Raw genomic sequence first — 27,348 nt, forward strand, 5'->3', positions numbered from 1 at the left:
AAAACACAGGAACACAGGATCATAAGATAACCGGCAGTAGAACACAGACGAGGACTGCGACCTCTACAGCAATAGAAGCCGAAGCATGGAAGGACTGGTGGCAGGGCTTTAAATAGTATAGGAATTAGGCTCAAACATGTGCAGCTGTTCCAAGATGGCTGCCCCCATCATAGGAGATGCTCTACGCCCAAATATGGGCTTCCTTCCTGAAGCTGCCCAACTCCAAGATGGCTGCCACAACCTGAGACGCCCATCTCCAAGATGGCCGCCCTATCCTGGAGATACCCACATCCATGATGCTCGCCGCATCCTCAAATGCCCATACCCTGCGCAAGCAGGCTGCACCTCTGGGGGAGTGTAACAGAGTGTAACAGTTGCTTCTTATTTTCTTCACTTGGGTCCTTTTTCCATTCTTTGAAGGACAATCGTTTGGCTGTAATAGCCTCTTTTACTTCACCTTTTAACCATGCTGGCTGCCGTTTTCTCTTCTTTCCACCTTTGCAAATACGTGGAATACATCTGGTCTGGGCTTCCAAGAAGGTATTTTAAAATCATGTCCATGCCTGATTTAGTGTCCTAACTTTAGCAGCGGATCCGTTTAGTTTCTTTTTATGTATTTATTTATTCATACTTGTATCCCACAATTATCCAAAAATGAGTTTTGGTTCAATGTGGCTTATATTTAACAGTTGTTAGAGATTACATTTACAAGGTTGTATGATGCTGTGTTTTACAGTGGTTGGCAAGATAACTATTAGTATGTATGGAATAGTGATTGGGTTTCTTGAGAAGATATGTCTTAGTTAATTTCTTAAATGAAAAGATGCATTATATTTAGAGATTGTGTTGTGTATTGTTGTTCCAGAATGATTTTTGTAAGCCACATTGAGCCTGCAAATAGGTGGGAAAACATGGGATACAAGTGCAATAAATAAATAAATAAATAAGTTATTGCATATTTTACTCATAGAATTTCCTGAAGAGGTAGGTCTTTAGATTTTTTTCTGAACTGGAGATAGTTTGTGACAAACCATTTTCCTTATTTTATTCATTCGTCATTTCGAAAATTAAATGCAGCTACAGTAAATTTCCTTTGCGGGTTCATCCCAGATAGTAGCTCAAATTTGAACATATAATGATCATTGTTTCCCAAGGGACCTAACACCGCCACCTCTTGCACTCAGTGGCGTACCAAGGGGGGGCGGTAGGGGCGGTCCACCCCGGGTGCACGCCGCTGGGGGGGGAGGGTGCTGCGCGCCTGTCGGCTCTTCGTTATCATGCTCCCTCTGCCCCGGAACAGGTTACTTCCTGTTCCGGGGCAGAGGGAGCATGGAAACGAAGAGCAGACAGGCGCGCGGCACCCCCCCCAGCGGCGTGCACCCGGGGGGGTTCTTTCGTCGTGGGGGGGGGTCGCGCTGTTCCGGGGGGGGCGCTGCACCGGGGGGGCGAGGTGCATCTGTGATCCGCCCCGGCTGTCAGCGCCCCTAGGAACGCCACTGCTTGCACTATGCCATTTACAACAACAGGGACTAGCTCTCCCTTTAGTCAGTTCTTGGACCAGTTGCTCCAAGAAGCAGTCGTTTATTACATCTAGAAATTTTATCTCCTTGGCACTCCCCTGATGTAACATTTATCAAGGTAATAAATTGTTAAAAGATGGGTATATACATTAGCTTCTGAGACCAATTGAGCCTTTGCTTCAGATGTGACCTGAAATCTTGATAATGGATTGCACAGGTCATAATATTTAATTTGTACAGTATTCCTTTCAGGATGGTCTTAAAGTAAGTCCATTTAAAGGAAGCGTCAGAAAGTCAGAATCCTACAGGTCACTTCTTAGTTGAAGAGAAGCATTGGCAAAATAAAATTTTCAGGGACACAGAATTTGAACAGTAAGTCTGCAGTGTGAGGACTGGAGAGTATGACAAGAAGTCCCCATTATTTTCTTTTTGTAGTGGTGAATGGGTATGCACACTCTGTCGTAACCTACTGAATCCAGAGGTGGAGTATGACTGTGAAAATATGCGGCACAGCTGCAGTAACACAGAGGAAGAGACCTTGAATGTCCTGGATGTTCAAGATCAGAGGGTAGGTATAAATGTCTAAGTATTCTAAGCAGAGGGGAAGATAGGATTTATTTTTGTCAATTCTGTTTTTATTGAGGTCAATGCAGTAAGGTTTGTCAGTAATTTGGAAGGTGGGGGCAGCTAAATGTTTCTTGTGACACTTGTTGCCTTACAATCACCATTATTCAGCTGAAATGATAAGTTCTGTTATGTGCACAAATTCACCCTTATATGTTAAATGCCCTAAACAATTTTTTCATAGATGTCAAATGGAAGAAATTCATGTTTGCTCTGAAAGTGCATCACTGTTGAGAATGGAGGGTAAAATGCTTCCTCAGAATCTGGAAGAGGCTATTAGAAGGGATAGCAGATATTTATTTAGTACTTGTATTTATTACTTTTCTCCCCAGACCAGCCTCTGGCTTCCCTCCTTACAATACCTCAGCAAAATGTTAAGGCTTGCACTAGAGAATGACACAGGGACAAAATTTGTCCCCATCCCCACCCCGTCTCCATGGGTTCTGTATCCGTCTCCACCCCATCCCCGCAGGCCCTGTCTCTGTCCCTGTCCCTGCAGGCCCTGTCTCTGTCCCCGTCCCTGCAGGCCCTGTCTCCGTCCCCACCCCGTCCCCATCCCCGTGAGCTTTGTTCTTTCTGCAGAAGCCTCAAACACTTATGATTTTATATTTAAATCTTTTTATTAAAGCATAAAAAGGAATAATATGCTGTGCAGCTATTGTGTATAAATTACAAATAGAAAACAATAAGAACAACTAACAGCTATAATAACCCTCCCACCACCACCACCCTCTACCCTTCCAACCCCAACAATAGCCGGTTTCTACTACCCCAAGGAATCCTAAAATCCTAATCAACCCTGTTAAATTGTCCAGAGGTACAAAATACAACCCATTCTGTATGCCCTAGAGGGGAGATTTTTTAATCTGTGGATGAATAAGAAGTCATCAACAATTTCAGGATTCAGTCTAGCTCTCCTGTCTTCCACACTCCCTCCTGCAATAGAAGATGTCTTCTTAGAAGATGTGCTGGTAGCAGGATTTACAGGATCCCTCGTGCAAATTTTGCTAGCTGTAGCCAGCATGTTTGCTTGTTTTTCCAAAAAATAAAAATATTTTCGTCTGCATCAATCAAACATAAATAATAGTCCAGTTCATTAAGATGCTTCAAAGTAGAAAGTGACATGGGGACAAAGTTTGTCCCCGTCCTCATGGGCTCTGTCCCTATCCCTGCCCCGTCCCCGTTGGATCTGTCCCTGCCCTATCCCCATGAGCTCTGTTCCCGTCCCCACCCCCACGGTTACTGTGGATCCCCATCCCCGTGTCATTCTGTAGCTTGCACAGAATAGCAATTTGAGTCCTTTTCTCTTTTAGCCTGAGCCATGCTGATCAAGTGAGAAGTCACAATTTCTATAAAACGTTTTCTTAAATCAGCTAACAGAATATGTAAAATACAGTTAGAATGACAATTATAGAATTTGAATAGAAGTTCAACTGTACATTAACATGGTAGTGTTTCACAACTGTGGCAGAACTAGAGCAGTGTTTCGTAAGTCTGGTCCTGGAGTACCCCTTGCTAAGCAGGTTTTCAGGATATGCACAATGAATATGCATGAACTAGATTTGCATTTAATGGAGGCAGTGTATGCAAATCAAATTCATGCATATTCTTTGTGGATATCCAGAAAACCTGACTGGAAAGGGGTACTCCATGACTGGACTTGGGAAACACTGAACTAGAGAACATGAACCCGCCTGGGGTTACCCTATGGCCACTTAGAGGGTCTATCCCCAGCACAGCTGAGGTCCGCCTGCACCTGCCACTTGTGCTGTACACTAGCACTCTCCTCCCACCGACTGGGTCACAACCGCCTCTGGGCGAGTCTCCTGTGATTTCTAGGTTACTAGAAGCCGCACTCCCAGTGGTCCCTCAGTTCCCAGAAAGCACTCACAGACCTAACACACAAACCATCAGAATTCTATATCAGTCCAGACAGGCAGAGCCAACAAACTAAACAGGTTTACTGTCACACTGGAACAATGAACAAAAAATGTGCAATTAGCAAACAATAGCAGGTAACTGAAATATGGATCAATTATAACACTAACTAAACATCTATATACTGTCTAAACAGTACCTGGGAAGGTCAGGACATATAATTCAGGACATATAATTCACCGAGCCTCAGCAAAGAGATCTGTCTCTCTTTCCTCCTAGGCTAAGACTGAAGCAAAAGTCAGCAACAATTGCTAGGTAATTTTACAAACTCCAGGCCAATCAGAGGCCAGCCAACAAGATTTGAAAGTATACTGCTGCTTGCTTCCTGCTTGTGTTAAAGGAAAAGAACATTCAGTTTCTTGTAACAGCTTTACAGCAAAGAAACACCACCTGCTGGCTAAACAGGAGAAATACACTTAAGGACATAATCATAGGCGGTCGGTGGCCCAACTGTTTGGGGAGGCTAAAGGGGGCGGGGTTAGGGGTGGGGCCAGGGGTGGAGCTTAAATCCATAATTGTCTGATAACACACAGAAAAAATAAATAAATAAAATGTCATAATTAATACCTTTATTAAATTTAGATATTAGATATGTATCATATGTCAAAGAATAAAGTGGTTGCTCAAAGTATATACTAACCACAATCGTAACTACAAAACACTATGCACAACTTTGTGCAAAAATACACTCAGAACCTTACTGTACCATACATATTACACTGGGCAGAACCTAATACACCAATATACCACCCATACGGAAAATGCAGACCGTCAACAATATGAAACAAGGATCATAATATCACAATTCTCATGTAGAGCCATAAAACATCCTAATTCATGTTTAATGTGGGATAAAATGCCATACATAAGTAAATAAATATAAACATTTAATGTTGAGCACCTGATTCTCAAAGTGGACATATTCCAAACACTATAATGAAAATAAAATGATCTTTTCTACCTTTGTTGTCTGGTGACTTTGTTTTTCTGATCATGCTGGCCCAGTATCCGATTCTGCTGCTATCTGTCCTCTTAACTCCGTTTCCAGGGCTTCCTTTCCATTTATTTCTTTCTTTTCCTCCTTTCTTCTTCATTTCTGGTCCTCAGCTTCTGCCTATTTTCTTCCTCCATGTGCAGTTTTTCTCTCTTCCTTTTCCCTCGTCTCATCTCCTTCCTCACTCTTCCCTCCCCTCCATCCGCCCATGTCCAGCAACCCTTCTCTCCCCTCCATCCACCCATGTCCAGCAACTCTCCCCTGCACTCCCCTCCATCCTCACATGTCCAGCAACCCTCCTCGCCCCCTGCCCTCCCCTCCATCCACCATGTCCAGCAACCCTCCTCTCCCCTCCATCCACCCATGTCCATCAACCCTCCTCTCCCCTCCCCTCCATTCACCCATGTCCAGCACCAGCAACCCTCCTCTCCCCTCCATCCACCCATGTCCAGCAATCCTCCTCTCCCCTCCATTCACCCATGTCCAGCACCAGCAACCCTCCTCTCCCCTCCATCCACCCATGTCCAGCAACCCTCCTCTCCCCTGCCCTCCCCGCCATCCTCCCATGTCCAGCAACCCTCCTCTCCCCCTGCCCTCCCCTCCATCCAGCAGCCCATCTCCCTTCTGCCAGCCATTTCCTGCCTTCTTCCAGCTCCCTCCCCACCAATCCCTCGACCCCTGCTCCCCCTGTCGCCGTCATCAATCATCTGACATCTGCCCGATAGCCCTCGTTCCCGTCCTGCCCTCGCCCTACCTTAAAATAGTTTAATTCTCCTCGAGCGGGGGTGCCGGCATTGCAAGCAGCAGCAGGCTCCAGCGTTCCCTCGCATGGCTCCACCCTCTTCTGACGTGTTTCCGCAAAGGCGGAGCCATGCGAGGCAACACTGGAGCCTGCTGCTGCTTGCAATGCTGGCGCTGCCCGCTCGAGGAGGATTACACTATTTTAAGGTAGGGCGAGGGCAGGATGGGAACGAGGCCATCGGGCTGATGTCAGATGATTGACGACGGTGACGGGGGGGGGGGGCGGGGGGCGGGGGATCTGTGGGGCTGGAAGAAGGCAGGAAATGGCAGCTGAGGGCAGACGGGGAAGTCTGCAGCTCGCGGGGTGGGGGCAGCGGTTGGGCTGGGGAGGCTTAGCCTCCCCAAGCCTCTTATACCGGGCGCCTATGGACATAATTAAAACATGAAAATATCTAATATGTTTTACTGGCTTAAAACACACTGTTTCTTCACACCTCTCCCATTAAGAGAGAGATCCCGAACTGCAGCCTCCACAGACTGCTGATTGGATCTCAATAGTCCAGTGTCAGGGTGGTTCTGGCTCTTCCTTTCTGGGGAGGACATCAATGTTACTGTGTTCACTGCCTTTCCGGTGCTATATGATTAATTTGTACATTTGCAGGGACAGGCTCCACCGGAGTAGCTTCCCATTCTCTCCTGAGACCCTCTTCAGCCAGACCAATGGATTGTGATCTGTGATGACAGTAAAGTCTCGCCCATACAGATATGGTTGTAACTTCTTGAGGGCCCACTCTATGGCTAGATACTCCTTTTCAATAGTGGCTTAGGCTATCTCTCAGTCAAGGAGCTTGCGACTTAGATACACAATGGGTGCTTCTCCCCTCTGCTATTCACTTGACTGAGTACAGCCCCAATGCCATATGCTGAGGCATCAGTCTGTACTACAAATCTTTGCTGGTAATCAGGTACAGCTAGTACTAGATCGGTAACTAATGCTGTCTTTAATTTTTGGAAGGCGACTTCACATTCTGGCGACCAGGTAACAATTTGGGGTAGTCTCTTTTTAGTCAAGTCGGTCAGGGGCTTGACTATAATGCTGTAGTGAGGCACAAACTTCCTGTAATACCCTGCTGTTCCAAGGAAGGCCAATACTTGCTTTTTATTTTCGGGAGTGGGCCAGTTTTGTATAGCTTCCACCTTAGCTGGTTCAGGCTTCAGCTGTCCACCTCCCACTCTGTGCCCTAAATATTGCACTTCTGCCATTTGCTGGGTTTTATAGTCAGGCGGGCCTCCCTGATCTGGTCCAGTACTCCACTCAAATGGATCAGGTGGTCATCCCAAGTCTGACTGTACACAGTAATATCTTCAAGATAAGCCCTAGCATGCTCCTGGAAACCATCTAACAGACGATTCACTAAGGACATTACAGTAAACTCATACAGACCAAATGGAGCAATAAATGCTGATCACTCCTGAGCAGCAGCTGTTAGGGGAATCTGCCAGTATCCACGGCTAAGGTCCACTGTAGTCAGGCACTGGGCCCCAGCTAAGTGGTCTAGTAACTCACCCATCCAAGGCATCGAATAGGCGTCAGATACAGTAACATAGTAACATAGCAAATGACGGCAGATAAAGAACAATCATTAAGTCTTCTGTAATCCAAGCTGAAGCAGGTTGCGCCATCTTTTATGGGAACAAGAACTGCAGGAGAAGCCCAGAGACTATGAGACTTCTTTATAATACCTAGGGCTAGCATCTCATCAATCTCCTGCTTCACTTGCCTCCCCACCTCAGCAGATATTCGATAGGGACCCTGCTTCAGTAGGTCATGGCCACTCAGTAGGATCAGGCGACCCTCAGGGGGGAGGAATGCTGGCTTCAGCCTAACCCCTGGTAAGCCTTTCCTCAGCTGAGAGGTGCCCAGCTCTACCACCGGCTGCCTTTCAGGTGCTGTGGAGGACTTGCAGCTCATCTGCATATCCTTACAGCCTTCTCTGGGGTGACACCCAGGTCCACTCCGATCCACTCAGGGCCTCCGCTCTAGGTGCCCAGCGCTCCCACCAGGTGCTGTGGAGGACTTGCAGCCCTTCTGCATTTCCTCACAACTGTATTCGGGGTGACTCCAGGTCCACCCCGATCTTCCCAGGGCCCTCGCTCCAAGTGCACAGAGTTTCCAGGTACTTTTTGGCTAGGATCAGGCGACCCTCAGGGGGAGGAATGCAGGCTTCGGCCTAACCCCTGGTAAGCCTTTCCTCAGCTGAGAGGTGCCCAGCTCTACCACCGGCTGCCTTTCAGGTGCTGTGGAGGACTTGCAGCTCATCTGCATATCCTTACAGCCTTCTCCGGGGTGACACTCAGGTCCACTCCGATCCACTCAGGGCCTCCGCTCTAGGTGCCGCGCGCCTAACGGCACGCAGGGCATTTTTCTCTTTACATCTAATCTTCTTCCCAGTTGCTAAAGTACCTCAGTCGTTTATGGCCCCTATTCACATTGTCTTCCTAGCCCTGTCCCTTCCTAATCTTTTCCCTCACCCCCTACCTCTCTCTGCTACAGGAGCTCACTGCCCATCCATCGACTTCATCACCTCACCTTCTCTCCTACCCTCTTCCTCCCTTTTGGCTTTTAATCTCCGTCTCTTTCTTCCCTCCATTTTGCCTTCTCCATTCCACCTAAATACCTCTCACCTTCGACGCCTTCATGGCCACACCTCTCTTACTCTCCTCCGCTCTCTTTTACTCCTCTTACTCTCAGCCGGTGACATCAATCCCAATCCTGGCCCTCCTCACCAACTATTATCCCAACTCTACAGATCTCACCGCGACCTCTCTAACCTCATCTCTATTCCTCTACTCCCCTCCTCTTCTCTGCCCTTCTCTTGCGCCCTATGGAATGCCCGCTCTATCTGTAACAAACTCCCCTATATCCAGGACCTCTTTATCTCACGTCACCTCCATCTGCTCGCCATAACAGAAACCTGGCTCTGCCCTGATGACTCTGCTTCAGTCGCAGCCCTCTGCCATGGCGGTTATCTTTTTTCATATACTCCTCGCCCTGCTGGTCGCGGGGGCGGTGTTGGACTACTTCTCTCTCCCTCTTCCAGATTTCAACCCCTTCTTCCATCTCAATCTCACTGTTTTTCCTCCTTTGAAGTCCACTCTATCTGCCTTTTCTCTCCTCTGCCTCTTCGAATAGCGGCCATTTATCGTCCCCCTGATAAGTCCCTTTCATCCTTTCTCAGTGACTTTGATGCCTGGTTTGCCTTCTTCCATGATCCTTCCTCCCCTTCTCTCATCCTTGGTGACTTTAATATTCCTGCTAATGATCCTTCCAACTCTTATATTTCCAAGTTACTCGCTTTAACATCCTCCTTTAATCTCCAACTATGCTCCACCTTCCCCACTCATCAAAATGGTCACTGTCTTGATCTCATCTTCTCCTCCAACTGTTCACCCTCTAGTTTCCTTGCCTCTGATTTTCCCCTCTCTGATCACCATCTTATAACTTTCACACTTAAATCTCCTCCCTCCCAGTCCCGTCCTATCTTATCTAATTTATCTAGGAATCTTCACGATATTGACCCTTCATCTCTATCCTCCCATGTTTCAAACCTCCTCTCTACTGTGGCACCATCCACGTCTGTCAACGAGGCTGTTTCTTCTTACAATACTCTATCCTCTGCCTTAGACACTCTTGCACCTTTGATGACCCGCCCTATAAGGTGTACAAAACCCCAACCTTGGCTGACTTTTAATATCCGCTACCTACGTTCCTGTACCCGCTCCGCCGAACGCCTCTGGTGGAAATCTTGGGCCCTTGCTGATTTCTTACACTTTAAGTTCATGACCTCCTTCCAATCTGCTCTTTTACGTGCCAAACAGGATTATTATATCCAACTGACCAACTCTCTTGGCTCTAACCCTCGACTTCTCTTCACCACATTGAACTCTCTCCTCAAGGTGCCCCCTCCCCCAACTCCCCCTTCATTATCTCCTCAGACCCTTGCTGAATTCTTTCACGACAAGGTTCAAAAGATAAGCCTTGATTTCTCTACCTCGCCACCACTCCCTCCACTAGTCCATTCCCCTCTCTCTCTCCTTCCCCTCATTCCTTTTCCTCCTTTCCTGAAGTTACTATAGAGGAAACTACACTTTTTTTTGTTACATTTGTACCCCGCAGTTTCCCACTCATGGCAGGCTCTATGCAGCAGGCAATGGAAGGTTAAGTGACTTGCCCAGAGTCACAAGGAGCTGCCTGTGCCGGGAATCGAACTCAGTTCCCCATGACCAAAGTCCACCACCCTAACCACTAGGCCACTCCTCCACTCTCCACTTCGCCTTTCTTCTGCAAAATGTACCACCTGTTCCTCTGATCCCATTCCCACCCACCTTCTTAATGCCATCTCACCTGCTCTTATTCCTTTTATCTGTCACATTCTCAACCTCTCACTTTCCACTGCAACTGTCCTTACTGCCTTTAAACATGCTGTGGTCACACCTCTCCTTAAGAAGCCTTCACTTGACCCTACTTGCCCCTCTAATTACCGACCCATCTCCCTCCTCCCTTTTCTCTCCAAATTACTTGAGCGTGCTGTTCACCACCGCTGCCTTGATTTTCTCTCCTCACATGCTATTCTTGACCCACTACAATCTGGTTTTCGCTCTCTCCACTCTACCGAAACTGCGCTTACTAAAGTCTCCAATGACCTATTTCTGGCTAAATCCAGAGGTCTCTATTCCATCCTCATTCTTCTTGATCTTTCCGCTGCTTTTGACACTGTCAATCACAGCATACTCCTCGATACCCTGTCCTCACTTGGATTCCAGGGCTCTGTCCTTTCCTGGTTCTCTTCCTACCTCTCCCTCCGCACCTTTAGTGTTCACTCTGGTGGATCCTCTTCTACTTCTATCCCTCTGCCTGTCGGCGTACCTCAGGGTTCTGTTCTTGGTCCCCTCCTCTTTTCTATCTACACTTCTTCCCTTGGTTCATTAATCTCATCCCATGGCTTTTCCTACCATCTCTATGCTGATGACTCCCAAATCTACCTTTCTACCCCTGATATCTTACCTTGCATCCAAACCAAAGTTTCAGCGTGCTTGTCTGACATTGCTGTCTGGATGTCTCAACGCCACCTGAAATTAAACATGACCAAAACTGAGCTTCTCATTTTTCCCCCCAAACCCACCTCCCCACTCCCCCCATTTTCTATTTCTGTTGATGGCTCTCTCATTCTCCCTGTCTCCTCAGCTCGAAACCTTGGGGTCATCTTTGACTCTTCTCTCTCCTTCTCTGCTCATATCCAGCAGATCGCCAAGACCTGTCATTTCTTTCTTTACAACATCCGTAAAATCCGCCCCTTTCTTTCCGAGCACTCTACCAAAACCCTCATCCACACCCTTGTCACCTCTCGTTTAGACTACTGCAATCTGCTTCTTGCTGGCCTCCTACTTAGTCACCTCTCCCCTCTCCAATTGGTTCAAAACTCTGCTGCCCATCTCGTCTTCTGCCAGGGTCGCTTTACTCATACTACCCCTCTCCTCAAGTCGCTTCACTGGCTCGCTATCCGTTTTCGCATTCTGTTCAAACCTCTTCTACTAACCTATAAATGTACTCACTCTGCTGCTCCCCAGTATCTCTCCACACTCGTCCTTCCCTACACCCCTTCCTGTGCACTCCGCTCCATGGATAAATCCTTCTTATCTGTTCCCTTCTCCACTACTGCCAACTCCAGACTTCGCTCCTTCTGTCTTGCTGCACCCTATGCCTGGAATAAACTTCCTGAGCCCCTACGTCTTGCCCCATCCTTGGCCACCTTTAAATCTAGACTGAAAGCCCACCTCTTTAACATTGCTTTTGACTCGTAACCACTTGTAACCACTCGCCTCCACCTACCCTCCTCTCCTCCTTCCTGTACACATTAATTGATTTGATTTGCTTACTTTATTTTTTGTCTATTAGATTGTAAGCTCTTTGAGCAGGGACTGTCTTTCTTCTATGTTTGTGCAGCGCTGCATACGCCTTGTAGCGCTATAGAAATGCTAAATAGTAGTAGTAGTATTAGCCAAATGGGTAAGTCCTAGTTTAGTGGAAAACACATCAACATACTTTTGTAATACTGCTTCTAACTGCTGTCTCTGGGTGGGGGTTAATTGCTGTCCCACTACAATTTGTTGTATAGATCCCTCTGGTAAGGTCTCTGCTAAGAGGTCAGGTATGGGCTCACTATCCTGACACTCTTCTGGTAGCCTGCACACAGCTAGCACCATACCTGTGCAACTGAAGCAACAGCCAGCAACTACTGCTGGGTAATGTTTACAAACTCCAGGCCAATCAGAGCCCAGTCAATAAGATTTGAAAGCATACTGCAGCTTGCTTCCTGCTTGTGTTAAAGGAAAAGAACATTCAGTTCCCTGTAACAGCTTTACAGCAAAGAAACATCACCTGCTGGCTAAATAAGAGAAATACACTTCAGGACATAATTAAAACAGGAATATATCTAATATATTTTACAGGCCTAAAACACACTATTTCTTCACAACTTAGGAGTAACATTAGGAAATACTGGAAAGGGTGGTAGATGCCTGGATTACCCTTTCGGAAAGGTGGTGGGAACCAAAAGCAAAATTGCAAGGAAAAATTATGTTTTTTATGATTTGCTAATTTTCTTTATCTTTTTAAAGAAAATTCTAAAGCTGAGGGGTTTTGCTATGTTAAAGATTTATCTATAGGCCAGCCTGGAAACATGTGGTTATTGTTTTTTCAGATTTTATTTTCCTGTATAACAGCTGTTATGTACTTATAATGCTGAGTCTTTATTAAACCTCTTTGAAATAAAAACATGCAAAGGAAAAACAGAGGATCCCTATATAGAAAGAGGATGTGATCTTGACACTTCAAACAGGGCATAGAGAGGTGTAAGCTGCATAGAGCAGCAGGTAAAACTCTGGCCACCTTCTTGGGCAGATGGGATGGACCATACAGGTCTTTATTTGCCCTCATTTACTATGTTACTATTCAAACTTTTAATTTTGCAGAGGTGTGAGAAGCTGGTTCTATCTTTGTACTGTAACAATCTGAGCCCTCCATTCCAAGAACCTGTGAGTCCACTGGTAAGCTCAATATTTGTATTCAAATTATTGGTTTGAAAGCCTGGAGGGTTTTGGTTTTGTGACAAAGAATAAACAACTAAACCTTTACTTCAAGTCCAACTCCATGATCCAGGTGTCGTGAATGCTGCTATGTATTAACCTTGGGCCCCTAAGGAATTTCCACTGCTAAACATCTAGACATGAAGCCTGATTTTTTTTTGCATATTATCTAGGTAGGAAAAGGGATGTTGAAAATTTGCAGTGTATTTTACAAAAGGTTCACTAAAAGCAGAGCCTTTTGCAAAATACACATTGTTTTACCTGTGGTCTTATAGGTGTTTGGTGGCATGTACAGTGGGAACAGACATTTTACAAAGAAACATTAAAAAAAAGCATGACATCACTCTGGGCTCGGTGGAAGATGAATGACAACCTTTATTGTAAAATGCGAGTAATAGGTGCCCATCAACACGGCTGTGTTTCGCCCAGCAGGGCTGCTTCAGGGGCAATACAATACTAATACAAAGACATAAACAAATAAAATATATATGTGGCAATCCTAATAAATAATTATGTAAATAAATAAATAATTGAATACAATTGCTTAATCAAATCAACAAATACATAGTAACATAAATATATAAACAACTAAATACATAAAAGTGTTTGGAGAGCCAGTCATGGTGTTATTACATATGCTCAAGGAGTAACCCTGTCACTTTCCCCATGGTAGGAAACCTGGGTTAGGAAACTACCAGTACCCAGGGAAAACTGAAACAAGTACATTAATATGGTAAAAATTGAATCCAAAATTTTTTCTGTATATGTGCAAGTCAAAAAGAAAATAAAAGCCTTACCAGAGCATTCAGCACAGAGAGAATCCATGCACATTCACGTTTGTATATTTATGTTACTATATATTTGTTGATTTGATTAAGCAATTATATTCAATTGTTTACTTATTTTTAAGGGTTCCCAAATGTGCATTTTAATTTATGTTGATTTATTAGTATTGTATAACCCCTGAAGCAGCTCTGCTGGGTGAAACACGGCCGTGTCGGACACCCTTTTACCTGCATTTTACAATAAAAGTTGTCATTCATCTTCCACTGTGCCTGCCTCTGCATCTTCCATTGCACTGTTTTCTAGGATCACTCTGGGCTCTGTGCATGTAAATGGCAGATTTTGCAACCTGCATTCGTGAAATTACAAGAAGGTTCATGGCACTGTAGCCATAGTAGAGGCTAGTTCTAACTTGGAAGTTGAACAGTCTAAGGAAACTGTTTCCCTCCCCCCCCCCCCCCCCCAAAAAAAAAGCAAATAAAGTAAATTGAAGGTGAGTCCAGTAGCACAGTACCAACTTATTGTTGTAAAATGCAGAAACTTTAGCTACAGAATTGCCAGTGCAGCTGATTTTCTCTTAGAAGCTATAGAGGGCTTCTGCATTGATGCTACATTTATAGAAATCAGGCCAGATCGTGCTATTACTATTATTTCTCTGCTAATGACAGTCAAGATTTTGACCAGGATATTAGCATAAAGTCTCTAGATTCACCTGTCAACTGGCCATTGTACAGCTGTAGTACTAGTACTAGTATTCTTAGCATGGGCTGCTCTGATTTAAATAAATAAAATGTTAAGTCTAAGAGCTTGCCAGATCTGTCATTTGCTTCTGCATTGATGTGGCATGGCTCTGTTGCTTGATTTATATGTGAGCCAGGAAGCCTGGTGGAATAGCCGCTGTTCCATCCCTGTACTGCAAAGGATATGAAGAGTGCCTACATTTTGGAGACATCTGTGGTGAGCGTCTCAACTTTGCAACCATGCAAGTGAACAGACTGTTTCCTAAAAAGAGGAAGTATAAGGAGGAAAAACAACTCAGTACAACTGATCTGGTAAACAGTGTAGACTGATTGGTATGGATTTTTTTTTGACATGTTGTACATGTAATATGCAGCTACTTTAGCTCTGCCAGCAGTGATGATTAAATAGAGGGCACATACTTAAGCAACATAAAAATGGTAGCATTGCTTCTCAATGACTAATTTCTACTAAATAGTATTTAAAAATCACATTGTAAACATAGATGGCACTTTTAACTATTCCATGTGGCTATCCTATCCCTCCAAGGAATCTTAATTAGTTTCCTATTCTCCTCTTTGGTCATAGGCCCGTCATTATTACCAGATCATCAAAAGGCCCATGGATCTATCCAGTATACGACGAAAACTTCAAAAGAAAAACAGAAAGCATTATTCTTCACCAGAGGAGCTGGTGCTTGACATGCGTCTTATGTTTTGGAACTGTGCAAAATTCAACTATGTAAGTATAGGGGTTTTATTTTCCGTGCAGCTGAAGTTCAAATTTAAGCAGACCCCGTGCAATGTTTGTGCAGTACATAATTTGCCATATGCTGCATATATGAGGGGAAAAAGTATTCCACTGTCTGTGTAAACATTCTGGTGAATGTAAAACTGAACACAAGTTGAGCAACAGAAGAGAGAGAGAAATCACTAATAGCACATTTACCATTTCTGATCTTTTCCTTCATGTCTAGGATTAGGTCCTGCAACTTTACCTGTCACATTATACACCAGTTCTTGTTCAATTGGTCATAATATAATTCCTTTCACATTGTTTTATCCAGGACTGATTTTCTGCCAGATTACTGACCTAGAAACTTTGACCTTGTTGCCTTTTCCCTATTGGGAAAAAGTGGAAGAAGAAACTACCCTACTGATTCTGCCAAAATGTTCACTCTGGGGTGCTTTTACTAAGGTGCACTGAAAAATGGCCTGTGGTAGTGTAGACGTGTGTTTTGGGTGCGCGCAGAATTATTTTTTAGCGCACCTACCAAAAAATGCCTTTTTTTTGTTGCCAAAAATGGATGTGCGGCAAAATGAAAATTGCTGCAAATCCATTTTGGGTCTGAGACCTTACCGCAAGCCATTGACCTAGCAGTAAGGTCTCACACGGTAACTGGGTGGTAATGGTCTATGTGCATCAAATTCCACTTGATGCGCATCAGAAAATAAAAAAATACTTTTCAGATGTGTGTAGTGGACATGCGCCAACATTTAAATTACTGCAAGGGCCACATGGTAACCGGACGGTAACTCCAATTTGGCGCGCGTTGGGCATGTGTAGGTGCCTACGCAGCTTAGTAAGAGGGCCCCTGTATTTGCTCTGATTTTAAAACACTGCAGGCATTTGCAGCTTCTTTCATCTTGTTAACCTCTGTATTTATTTTAAAACACCTTTGAATTCATCACTTTCTCACAAACTACCTTATAGCCCTTATTTTAGAAGCCCAGGTTGTGACTGACACATGTAAATACCAGCATTTACAGAATAAATGATGAAAACCAATTTTACAAAGCTGGGATTTTCACATGTAAATCTGAACTATGTGCAAATAGCAAGGAGGTATGGTTTGGGTGGGAATAGAGAAGAACCAAAAAATAGATGTGTATTCTCCAATTCAGAAGGATAATGCGCATCTATGATCAGGGAAATCAACATCTGGATTTACTGCTGCTCTTGAGTACATATAGGATTTGTAAAAACACTAGTTTTGGGCCGCGCTCTACAGGAGGGATTAGGAGAGGTCACCCCCCTTCTTAATCGTACAGGGTGTATTTTCCTCCCAAAAATCAATAGTGCTGAATGATTGTGGCTTCTGTACTTACTTGGGCGCATTTAGACTTGTTTTCAAAACGGTAGACATACATCTATGTTTCAGTACTTACATGTCTAGGTTCTGAAATACCAACTTATTCATGGAAGTGCTGACGTTTAGATATGTGAGTTGCTGAGTTGTCTCCATTGATGTTTTAGATGTTGACAATTATAAAATGGCTGCTCTCATTGCATGTAACTAGCGCACATACCTGCATTGTTGCATCTATTTTAGAAGAGGCTCAATGTCAGCAGATTTTTGCTAAAAAACCTGTTTTGATTTCTATATTCTATCTAAAATACAGATGCACGTCTCTTAACTTTCACTCCCAGTCACCCATTCTGTCTGCACCTTTATGGAACTGTGTGATATTTGTCTGGCCCCTTTCATTCAAATTTTAAAATAAACAATGAAACAGAGCTAGCTCTAGGGCTAACTGGTGCCTTGTGCAAAATCAGCTCTGTATTGGATTATTTTACATGTACCATCCAAGGAGGTTGGATTAACAAAAGACGGCATGACGTCAAAAAGTTGAAGCCAGTTCCCCCATCAGCAGCCATATTGGTTTATCCAAAACAATAGCAAACTAGATTTTGCTAGGGTTACCATATGGCTCCAGAAAAAGGAGGACGGATTGAGCCAGCCGGGTTTTACTTCCATTGCTTTCCAAGCAATGGAAGTAAAACCCGGCTGGCGCAATTGCTTTCCATTGAAAGCAATGGAAGTAAAACCCGGCTGGCTCAATCCGTCCTCCTTTTTCTGGAGCCATATGGTAACACTAGATTTTGCGTTCTGTCTGTTAGGAGGGGATTGGGGAGGGAGGTATGTAAGGGGAGTTGGGGAGCTTATGAGGGATCTGTGAAGGGAGGAAGCACACAAGCTGCTTCCCATGCTGCTGCTGTCACCGAGCCAGGCCGGGCTGCAGGGGGATGTGGGATCCCTACAGCCCGACCTGGCTCGGTGACAGCAATGGCAGCAATTTGTTTGCTTCCCCCCCCACTTCACAGACCCCTCAAAACCTCCCTAACTTCCCCCAATCCCCTCCTAACAGAGAGAATGCAAAATTTAGTTTGCTATTGTTTTCAATGGCATTTGCTATTGTGTTGGACAAACAAAGATAGCAGCAAGCACTGCCAACTGGCTTCAGCCCATATAATAGGCTAGATAGGCTCATACCGTCTCCTGTTAATCCAACCTCCTTGGTACCATCTATGTACCTTACACTCGTTTTCACACCTCCATCAGCTAGAGGGGTCCTTTTACTAAGCTGCGGTAAGTGATAGTGCACATTTACCACAGCTTAAAAGGGCCTACCACGGGATTTACTGAGGCATCTTGTAGTAAATTCCTAATCTGTGTGCGCTACCCATGTGCTAAAATAAGTAAATAAATAAATAAATATATTTTTTGCGAAGGGGTCATGTCTGGGGGGTGGAGAGTGGGCATTTCTGTGCTAATCAGTTAGTGCATCTACAGTACCATGCACTTACTGGTTAGTGCAGGATTAGCACATGAGCCCTTACTGTCTACAAAATGGGTGGCACAAATTTCTCTTAATGACCTTGTGCTAATGGCAACATTAGCATGTGGATGTAATCACAGAACACCAGTCTTTGCACACTCAAAATCACAAAGAAAACAGCGAAGATGACTTAAGAATGTGGTCTATAGATGATGTAAAAAGTCCCAATTTATTGTGTAGCTCAAAAGACACGGAAAGTCCAAATCAATTATGTAGTTAAAAAAAAACTCGACATGGCTGTGTTTCAGCCAACCGACTTGCCTAAGGAGTCTTCGCAGTCTAAATTAAACAACACATAAAAAAATATCAGCAAGTTTATACATCCAAAATCAAAGAACAGAATCAAATAAATATAATTCACGTTCAACATTAAAATCAGAACAATACACATATTATAAAACCAATGGTCAAACATAACAGTTAAAAAATAAACAAACAAATATTTAACAATATAGAAAACTATAAAAAAAAATATATCTTACTTGCCAACGAAAATGACTCATAAAGATAGGTAATATTTAAAAAAAATGTCACTTGTATAAGTTAAAATAAACGTCACATTAATAAGTTAAACAACTTTGCATAACAAATAACAAATAATAATAAATAGGCACATTCACAAAGGAAGACATTGGTACTCCTGATAAATATAAATAGATATTGAATAAAAACTAATAAAATTAAGGACCAATTATAACAGTTTCATTGTCTTTCTAAGACAAAAGTCTTTTATATTTTAGAACTGTCCAACCAGATATTTACAGCTTAACAATAAAAATGTTTTGATAATGGCAATTGGCACCTAAATGAGAAAGAATGCCAGTAAAATATATCGACACTGCAGGTTGTTTAAGTCTACCATTGTTAATAAAAAACAAAAGTTTTTATACTATTATTAAGGGGACAGAACAGTCAACAATCTATATTTATGCATAGTGCATCACAATGTAAGAGTTCACACTTATGGTTTGTGTCGAATGTGTTGTGACACATAACTAAAAAGGTAAAATTATGTATAATCATACCTGATAATTTTCTTTCCATTAATCATAGCTGATCAATCCATAGACTGGTGGGTTGTGTCCATCTACCAGCAGGTGGAGATAGAGAGCAAACTTTTGCCTCCCTATATGTGGTCATGTGCTGCCGGAAACTCCTCAGTATGTCGATATCAAAGCTCCATCCGCAGGACTCAGCACTTAGAGAATTACACCCACGAAGGGACACTCTGCCCAGCTCACCACCGCCGAAACGGGGGAGGGGAATTAACCCAGCTCATCCCCACACAAGTGGGGGAGGGGAATCCGTCCAGCTCATCCCCGCGGAGCGGGGGAGGGACACCACACCCGCCGATGCGGGGGGATCTGGCTTATCCTGCAACCGCAACCGCGGGAGGAGCTGACTGACCCTAACACCGCCGAAGCGGGAGGGGTACAAAGCTGCCCTACAGCCGCACGAAGCGGGAGGGAGTGCCGGCAGAATTTTAAGTCTCAATCCAGCCCCGTAAAACGGAGGGGAGAGGAATGCAGCAGCTCACTGTAACACAAACTCGTCTTAACTCTTGAAGAATCCAAGTGAAAAAACTTGAACACGAAGTCTTTCTGAAGTAACTGAAGACTAAACTTGAACCTGAAATGCAACCAGAATAAAAACAGTACAGATATCTGGGAGGGGCTATGGATTGATCAGCTATGATTAATGGAAAGAAAATTATCAGGTATGATTATACATAATTTTACCTTCCATATCATCAAGCTGATCAATCCATAGACTGGTGGGATGTACCGAAGAAGTCACCCAGGGCGGGACATTGAAATCCCTGACCTCAACACTGAAGCTCCAAACCGGGCCTCCGCCCGTGCAGCCACAGTCAAACGGTAATGCTTGGAGAATGTATGAGCCGAAGCCCAAGTTGCCGCCTTGCATATCTCTTCCAAGGAGACGGATCCGGCCTCTGCCATCGAGGCCGCCTGAGCTCTCGTGGAGTGAGCCTTCAGCTGGATAGGCGGCACCTTCCCCGCGGCCACATAAGCCGCTGCAATGGCTTCCTTGACCCATCTTGCCACTGTAGGCTTAGCAGCCTGCAGACCCTTACGAGGACCTGCAAACAGGACAAACAGATGATCCGATTTCCGGAAATCATTGGTCACTTCCAAGTATCTGATGATGACTCGTCTCACATCCAGATATTTAAGAGCAGAGTACTCCTCTGGGTAGTCCTCCCTACGAAAGGAAGGGAGACAGAGCTGCTGATTCACATGGAAGCGAGAAACAATCTTGGGCAGGAAGGAAGGCACTGTGCGAATAGTCACTCCTGCCTCAGTGAACTGCAGAAAAGGCTCTCGACATGAGAGCGCCTGGAGCTCGGAAACTCTTCTGGCTGAAGTGATAGCCACCAAAAGACTGCTTTCAACGTCAGGTCTTTCAGAGATGCCCTCGACAAGGGTTCAAAAGGCGGCTTCTGCAATGCTCTTAGTACCAGGTTGAGATTCCACGCAGGCACCACTGAGTGCAGAGGAGGGCGCAGGAGATTAACTCCCTTGAGAAAGCGCACCACATCTGGCTGCGAAGCCAGGGAAGCACCCTTCAGGCGGCCCCTGAAGCAAGCCAGAGCCGCTACCTGGACTTTAAGGGAACTGAGCGACAGGCCTTTCTCCAGACCTTCTTGCAGGAATGCCAACACTGAAGAAATTGGAGCAGTGAAGGGAGAAAGTGAGCCTGCTTCACACCACGCTGCAAAGATACGCCAAACCCTGGCGTAAGCAGTAGAAGTAGAGCGCTTCCTCGCTCTCAGCATAGTGGCGATGACCTTGTCTGAGAAGCCCTTCTTCCTCAGACGCTGCCGCTCAATAGCCAGGCCGTAAGACCAAAGGGGGAGGGATCCTCCATCACCACGGGACCCTGATGTAACAGGCCCTGCTCCACTGACAGCCGCAGAGGATCGTCGACTGAGAGCCTGATCAAGTCCGCATACCAGGGACGCCTGGGCCAATCCGGACCCACCAGGATTACCCTGCCGGGATGCTTTGCCACCCGGTCTAGCACCCTGCCCAACATGGGCCAGGGCGGGAACACATAGAGAAGCTCTTGTGCCGGCCACTGTTGGAGAAGAGCATCTACTCCCAGGGATCGAGGGTCCCGTCCTCTGCTGAAAAAGCGCGGCACTTGGCAATTGGCCGATGACGCCATCAGATCTAGGCTCGGCTGGCCCCAGCGCTTCGTGATGTCCAAGAACGCCTGAGCAGATAGCTGCCACTCTCCGGGCTCCAAGGTATGGCGACTGAGAAAGTCCGCCTTGACATTCAGGACTCCGGCAATGTGGGCCGCTGAAAGCTGCTCCAGGTTCACTTCCGCCCACTGGCAAAGATTCATAGCCTCCTTGGCTAGAGGGGCGCTCTTGGTACCTCCCTGGCGGTTGACATAGGCCACAGCCGTGGCATTGTCCGACAGGACCCGTACAGGCTTCAACACCAGTACCGGGATGAACTCCAAAAGCGCCAACCGAATGGCTCTGAGTTCCAGGAGGTTGATAGACCACTTTGCCTCTGCAGGAGACCAGAGCCCCTGCGCTGTCCTTCCCAAGCAGTGGGCTCCCCAGCCCGACAACGAGGCGTCCGTCGTGACGACAATCCACTCTGGGGTCACCAGAGGCATTCCCGCAGACATCTTGTCTGTCTGCATCCACCAGCTCAGCGCCTTGCGCACTGCTGGGTCCAAGGGAAGGCGCACAGCATAATCCTCCGACATCGGAGTCCAGCGCTGCAGCAAAGAGTGTTGAAGCGGTCTCATATGAGCCCTGGCCCAGGGCACAACTTCCATCGTGGCCGTCATAGAGCCCAACAGCTGCACATAGTCCCAAGCCCGAAGGGGAGAGGCTACTAGGAACTGGTCCACCTGAGCCTGAAGTTTGACAATCCGATTGTCTGGCAGGAACACTCTGCCCACTTGGGTGTCGAATCGAACTCCCAGGTACTCCAGGGACTGAGTCGGGCACAGCTGGCTCTTCTCCCAGTTGATGATCCATCCCAGGGAGCTCAAAAGAGCAACTACCCGGTCCACAGCTTTGCCGCACTCTGCATAAGAGGGGGCTCGTATCAACCAGTCGTCCAGATAAGGATGGACTTGTACCCCTTACTTTCGTAGGAAGGCCGCGATGACCACCATTACTTTGGAAAAGGTCCGCGGAGCAGTAGCCAACCCGAAAGGGAGGGCTCTGAACTGGAAGTGTCGTCCCAGGACTGCAAAACGCAGAAAGCGTTGATGAGGAGGCCAGATGGGAATATGCAGGTACGCTTCCTTGATGTCCAAGGATGCCAGGAACTCTCCTGCCTTCACTGCCGCTATAACAGAGCGGAGAGTCTCCATGCGAAAGTGCCGCACTTTCAAGGCCCGATTGACCCCTTTGAGGTCGAGGATAGGCCGGACAGAACCTCCTTTCTTTGGTACCACAAAGTAAATGGAGTAACGCCCCTTGCCAAGCTGACTTTCTGGCACCGGAACGACCGCGCCCAGGCGGATCAGATTGTCCAAGGTCTGCTGCACTGCCACAGCTTTGACCGGAGACTTGCAGGGAGAGAGTACAAACCCGTCTTTTAAGGGTCGGCAGAACTCTAGTTTGTAGCCGTCTCTGATGACTTCCAGCACCCACGCGTCTGAAGTTATTGTGGTCCACTCGCCCAGAAACGAGGACAGCCGTCCTCCAATCTGCACTGGGGCGTGGACCAAGACCCCGTCATTGGGTACGAGACCCTGGGGGAGGACCGGAGGGAGCACCTCCGGGACGGCGGTCTCTGCGAAAGGAATGCTGCTTGGGGGAGAAATTCCTCTTGAAGGAAGAGGGAGCAGAGCCCGACTTGCCCGGGCGGTACCGACGGGCTTCCTGCAACCGTCCTCTGGAGGTACCGGGACGAGTACTAGCCCGAGCCCTGACCTCTGGTAATTTCTTGCCCTTAGACGTGCCGAGATCGGTCACGATTTTGTCCAGCTCGACCCCAAAGAGCAGCTTGCCTTTAAAAGGCAACCTAGCCAGGCGGGATTTAGAGGCGTGGTCAGCAGACCAATGTTTCAGCCAAAGCCACCGCCGCACAGAGATTGTCTGAGCCATGCCTTTCGCTGAGGCCCTCAAGACATCATACAGCAAGTCTGCCAAATAGGCTAAGCCCGATTCCAGGGCCGGCCAATCAGCCCTCAAGGAATGATCCGAGGGGGAAGCCCGCTGCACCATAGTCAGGCACGCCCTGGCCACATAGGAGCCGCAAACTGAGGCCTGCAAACTTAAAGCAGCCGCCTCAAAGGACGACCTTAAGGCCGCCTCCAATCTTCTGTCTTGGGCGTCCTTTAGGGCCGTGCCACCTTCCACCGGCAACGCCGTTTTCTTAGTCACCGCAGTGATTAAAGAATCCACGGTAGGCCACAGATAGGCCTCACGTTCACTCACAGCCAAAGGATAGAGGCGGGACATAGCCCTAGCCACTTTAAGGCTCGCTTCTGGGACATCCCATTGAGCCGAAATTAAGGTGTGCATGGCATCATGCACGTGGAAGGTTCTAGGCGGGCGCTTCGTCCCCAGCATAATGGCAGAGCCAACACGGGCTGAGGGAGAGACGTCCTCCGGAGAGGAAATCTTCAAAGTGTCCATGGCCTGTAACAACAGGTTGGGCAAATCCTCTGGGCTAAAAAGCCGCGCTGCAGAGGGGTCATCCGCTCCATCCAAGCGGGGATCCGTCTCCTCCAAGGAATCCGCAAAGGACCGTTGGGAGACCTCAGACACGCTGCCCTCATCTACATCGGAGGAGACAAATTCCTCCAAGGCCTGGGAATCAACCCGAGGGCGTTTACCTCTGGGAACCTCAACCTCTTTACCAGACGAGGGAGCAGGGGCAGCGTTGTGCATGAGGAAGGCCTGATGCAGCAGCAAAACAAACTCGGGGGAGAAACCCCCCAGACTGTGCACTTCCGCAGTCTGGGCAACAGCCCTAGACGCACCCTCAACCGGCGCTCGCAATAGCGGGGGAGAGACATGCTGCGCATCCAAAATGGCGTCCGGCGCGAAACTCCGCGAAGGAGCCGCGCGGGAAGAACGGCTCTTAACTTTAGCCGCTTCTGTGCCGTCGCCCAAATTAAGGGCGTTCATGGCATTAATGTCTCCAACCTCAAGGGCGGCCCAAGAAGAAGCCGTCCGAGCCGCGTGGCCGGCCAAGATGGCGGAGGCGAGGAGCGGGGGATGGGCGTTTATGGCGGGAAAAACCGCCACGCCGGAGGAAGGACCGGGACATTCATCGGTCACGAAACTGTCACCCAACAAGGGCGAATCAGGCTTGAAGACCCCCGCATCCCCTCTAGAAGCGCTCAAGCGACCCGGGGAGCGACCCTTTGCGCCCTCGCCCTCCGACGCCATATGCCACGAGGAGAAGAATCGGGGAACCCCCTGCCCGCTATAAAAAGGTAAAAATTACCTGCTGTCCGCTCCGAGTTGTAACGACCTGGTGTCCCAGTGAGTAGCTGCAATAGACGCTTAAATAAACGTCGAAATAAACGCCTTTAAGGACGTTCAAAATTTTTTTTTTTTTTTTTTTTTTTTAACGGAGCCAGCGGGAGGGGGGAGAAAAGGAGGGACCTGGCACCACCAGGTTTGCACTTGCTCAAAAGAGCCCTCAACCCCAGGCACTCAACAAAACCTAAAAATTAGGCTTGGAGGCCTAGCCAGAGCTGCTGCTGTGTGTGACCACCACCTGCTGAGATAGAGAACATACTGAGGAGTTTCCGGCAGCACATGACCACATATAGGGAGGCAAAAGTTTGCTCTCTATCTCCACCTGCTGGTAGATGGACACAACCCACCAGTCTATGGATTGATCAGCTTGATGATATGGAACTAGAAAATAAATAGTTCTTAGGGCCCTGTTTACTAAGGCGTGTTAGCATTTTTATGTGCCTACAATTATTGCATGCCAATAGGGATATTCTAGGTGCATACATAGTTAATGTGCATACATTGTTAACGTGCGTTAAAGATGCTAATGCGCCTATAACGCAACTTAGTAAACAGAGCCCTTAGTGTTTACAAAAATTAAAAAAAACAAAAACAATAAATTAAAAAATAAATAAACAATAAAATGATATGTATTAAATAACCAAATGTATATACCTTTTAAAATGTCTATGAAAAAAACATATGTCTGTCGATATGCAACCAGATAGAAACCTTGTTAATTGAAGTTCTGGAAAACAAAAACTGTTAAAGACTTTTGTAAGACTGCCGACACAAAGTGTCACTATACTTTATTGGCATTCTTTCTAATTTAGGTGCCAATTGCCATTATCAAGCCATTTTTATTACGTTAAGCTGTAAATATCTGGTTGGAGAGCTGTGTTTGGAGAGGCATTGTTAATGACTTTCAGAGGACTCTGATTAGAACTCCAGTGTTATGTTCAAATGCATTTTTTGGAAAAATCACTTGCAGGTTACTCATCTCATTAAATTCACCATGTGCTTTTTAACTAGCCAGAGGCAAAATCAGAAATCTTTAACATTTATATTTACTATTCCTTAAACGGGGCTGCTTAAAACAAGCCTCCACACTGTGATGTGTGTATTTTGAGTGAGGAGAGCAGAAAAAACAAAGTGAGAATGACCAAACGGGTGAGCCAGGAATTCATCAAAGGGATATCATTTATTGTGCAGTGGTGCAAGGATAATCGGTTGAAGACAGTTAACAGTACTCAACGCAGGCCGTGTTTTGGCATAAGATCCTTCATCAGGAGTCCTAGTTGGATTGTCTTATATGTCAACAAAGTCATGAAACAAATTTTTCAAGTGAGTTATTACGAAAGGAACACAATCTGAACAGTCTTACATTAGCAACACTTACTCTGAAAAGAAGTGTTCCTATGCTAATGTAAAACTATTCAGATTGTGTTCCATTGGTAAAGGCAAGTTACTGTGATGATGTTTAAGAATATATTTTTTCCTTCTGCAGCCAGACTCTGAGGTGGCTGAGGCTGGAAGAAGCTTGCAGGTGTTCTTTGAAGACAGATTAAAAGAGATTTATCCAGATAAGACATTCCCTTTGCCTCAGCAGGAGGAGTCTGATTCTGAGGAGATCGGCAGCGAGAATAGTCAACAGCTTGCTAAAGGCTTTCACTGGCCATTATACGGACATGAGTGTACTCAGCCCAAGAGAAGACGCCGTCATACTATAACCTGCAAAGCTAAAGAATCTGATGTTTGCTAACTGTTTCGATTGGAGCTGCAGTAATCTGTATGATCTCACAAATTATCAAGAAAAAAAATTCAGGACCTAAACGGCAGGGGGAAAACCCTGGAAGCTGGGTTAAGCTTGAACATATCACCCACCTATTTCTGATGATGGATGGTGTGGTGGATTTAATATTGTCTGTGAGCTTTCTGTGTACCTGTTGCTCTTTGAAGCAACGGTCTGAACATTTATTTGCACTGTTGAAAATTATTGCTGATAAAAAGTAAGAAGTTGCTTCCTACTTATCACCTCGTCCATAAAACATGAACTACTGCTGAGTATTGTAAGGTGTAGTGTCTTCATGTGTTATCAATGGCCATTACACACAGCTATTACCTGGACTACAAAGAACCATGTTCATAAAGTTTCATAAACTGATATTCAAGGAAAAGCTAATGGGAACTAAGAAAATCACCCCAAATCATTATACTACTGCCTATCAGTCAAAAAATTGTTTCAGAAATGCTTTGTGTTCTATTTTTAGCACAGCTGAGTGCTTAGATACATAACATTTATCACGAAAGTCTACACTTTTCAGATTGTATCATTGTCATATCCTATAGCTGTATAACTACGTGATCTGATGGATGTTGCCATATGCAATGACATTGAGGCCTAGTCTTAAGAAAATAATAATAAAAAGTATGCATACACCGAGGCATAACCACACCTCTGTTAGAATAAAAGTAGTATCCAAAGAAGCATTTGTAGAACAAAACAAAATTCTGTGTTTCATTACTGGGCACACTGACCACATGTGGTCTACATAATAGATTTTAGGGTAGAAAACTACAGCATGCCTTCAAACCTTCAGCTGGAGTAACTAACATCATACCATTTGTGATACTTACCAGGTCCAAATTATGTTCCATCCTCTTCATTCTTACAGCAGTTCCATAGTCCAGAATATTAAAGCAAGTATACTGAATAATATTTAATAGGCTATATAATTTACCTTGAAGTAAATAATGAAAGACAGTTTATGA

At 45.8% G+C, this 27,348-nt stretch overlaps 1 protein-coding gene across 1 annotated transcript in view; it reads left to right on the forward strand.

Moving 5' to 3' along the window:
* TRIM66 (tripartite motif containing 66) overlaps positions 1 to 26,506 on the forward strand; it is a 178,454-nt gene extending 151,948 nt beyond the window's left edge. Inside the window, exons 16-19 of the mRNA XM_030201027.1 lie at positions 1,956 to 2,088; positions 12,850 to 12,924; positions 15,073 to 15,225; positions 26,084 to 26,506. Of these exons, the coding sequence (XP_030056887.1) occupies positions 1,956 to 2,088; positions 12,850 to 12,924; positions 15,073 to 15,225; positions 26,084 to 26,338 (616 nt within the window). The 3' untranslated portion in view covers positions 26,339 to 26,506. The remainder of the gene's footprint in view (positions 1 to 1,955; positions 2,089 to 12,849; positions 12,925 to 15,072; positions 15,226 to 26,083) is intronic.
* The last annotated feature ends 842 nt before the right edge of the window (positions 26,507 to 27,348 follow it).

This window comes from Microcaecilia unicolor, chromosome 4 (assembly GCF_901765095.1).
Source record: "Microcaecilia unicolor chromosome 4, aMicUni1.1, whole genome shotgun sequence".
NCBI classification, from domain to species: domain Eukaryota; kingdom Metazoa; phylum Chordata; class Amphibia; order Gymnophiona; family Siphonopidae; genus Microcaecilia; species Microcaecilia unicolor.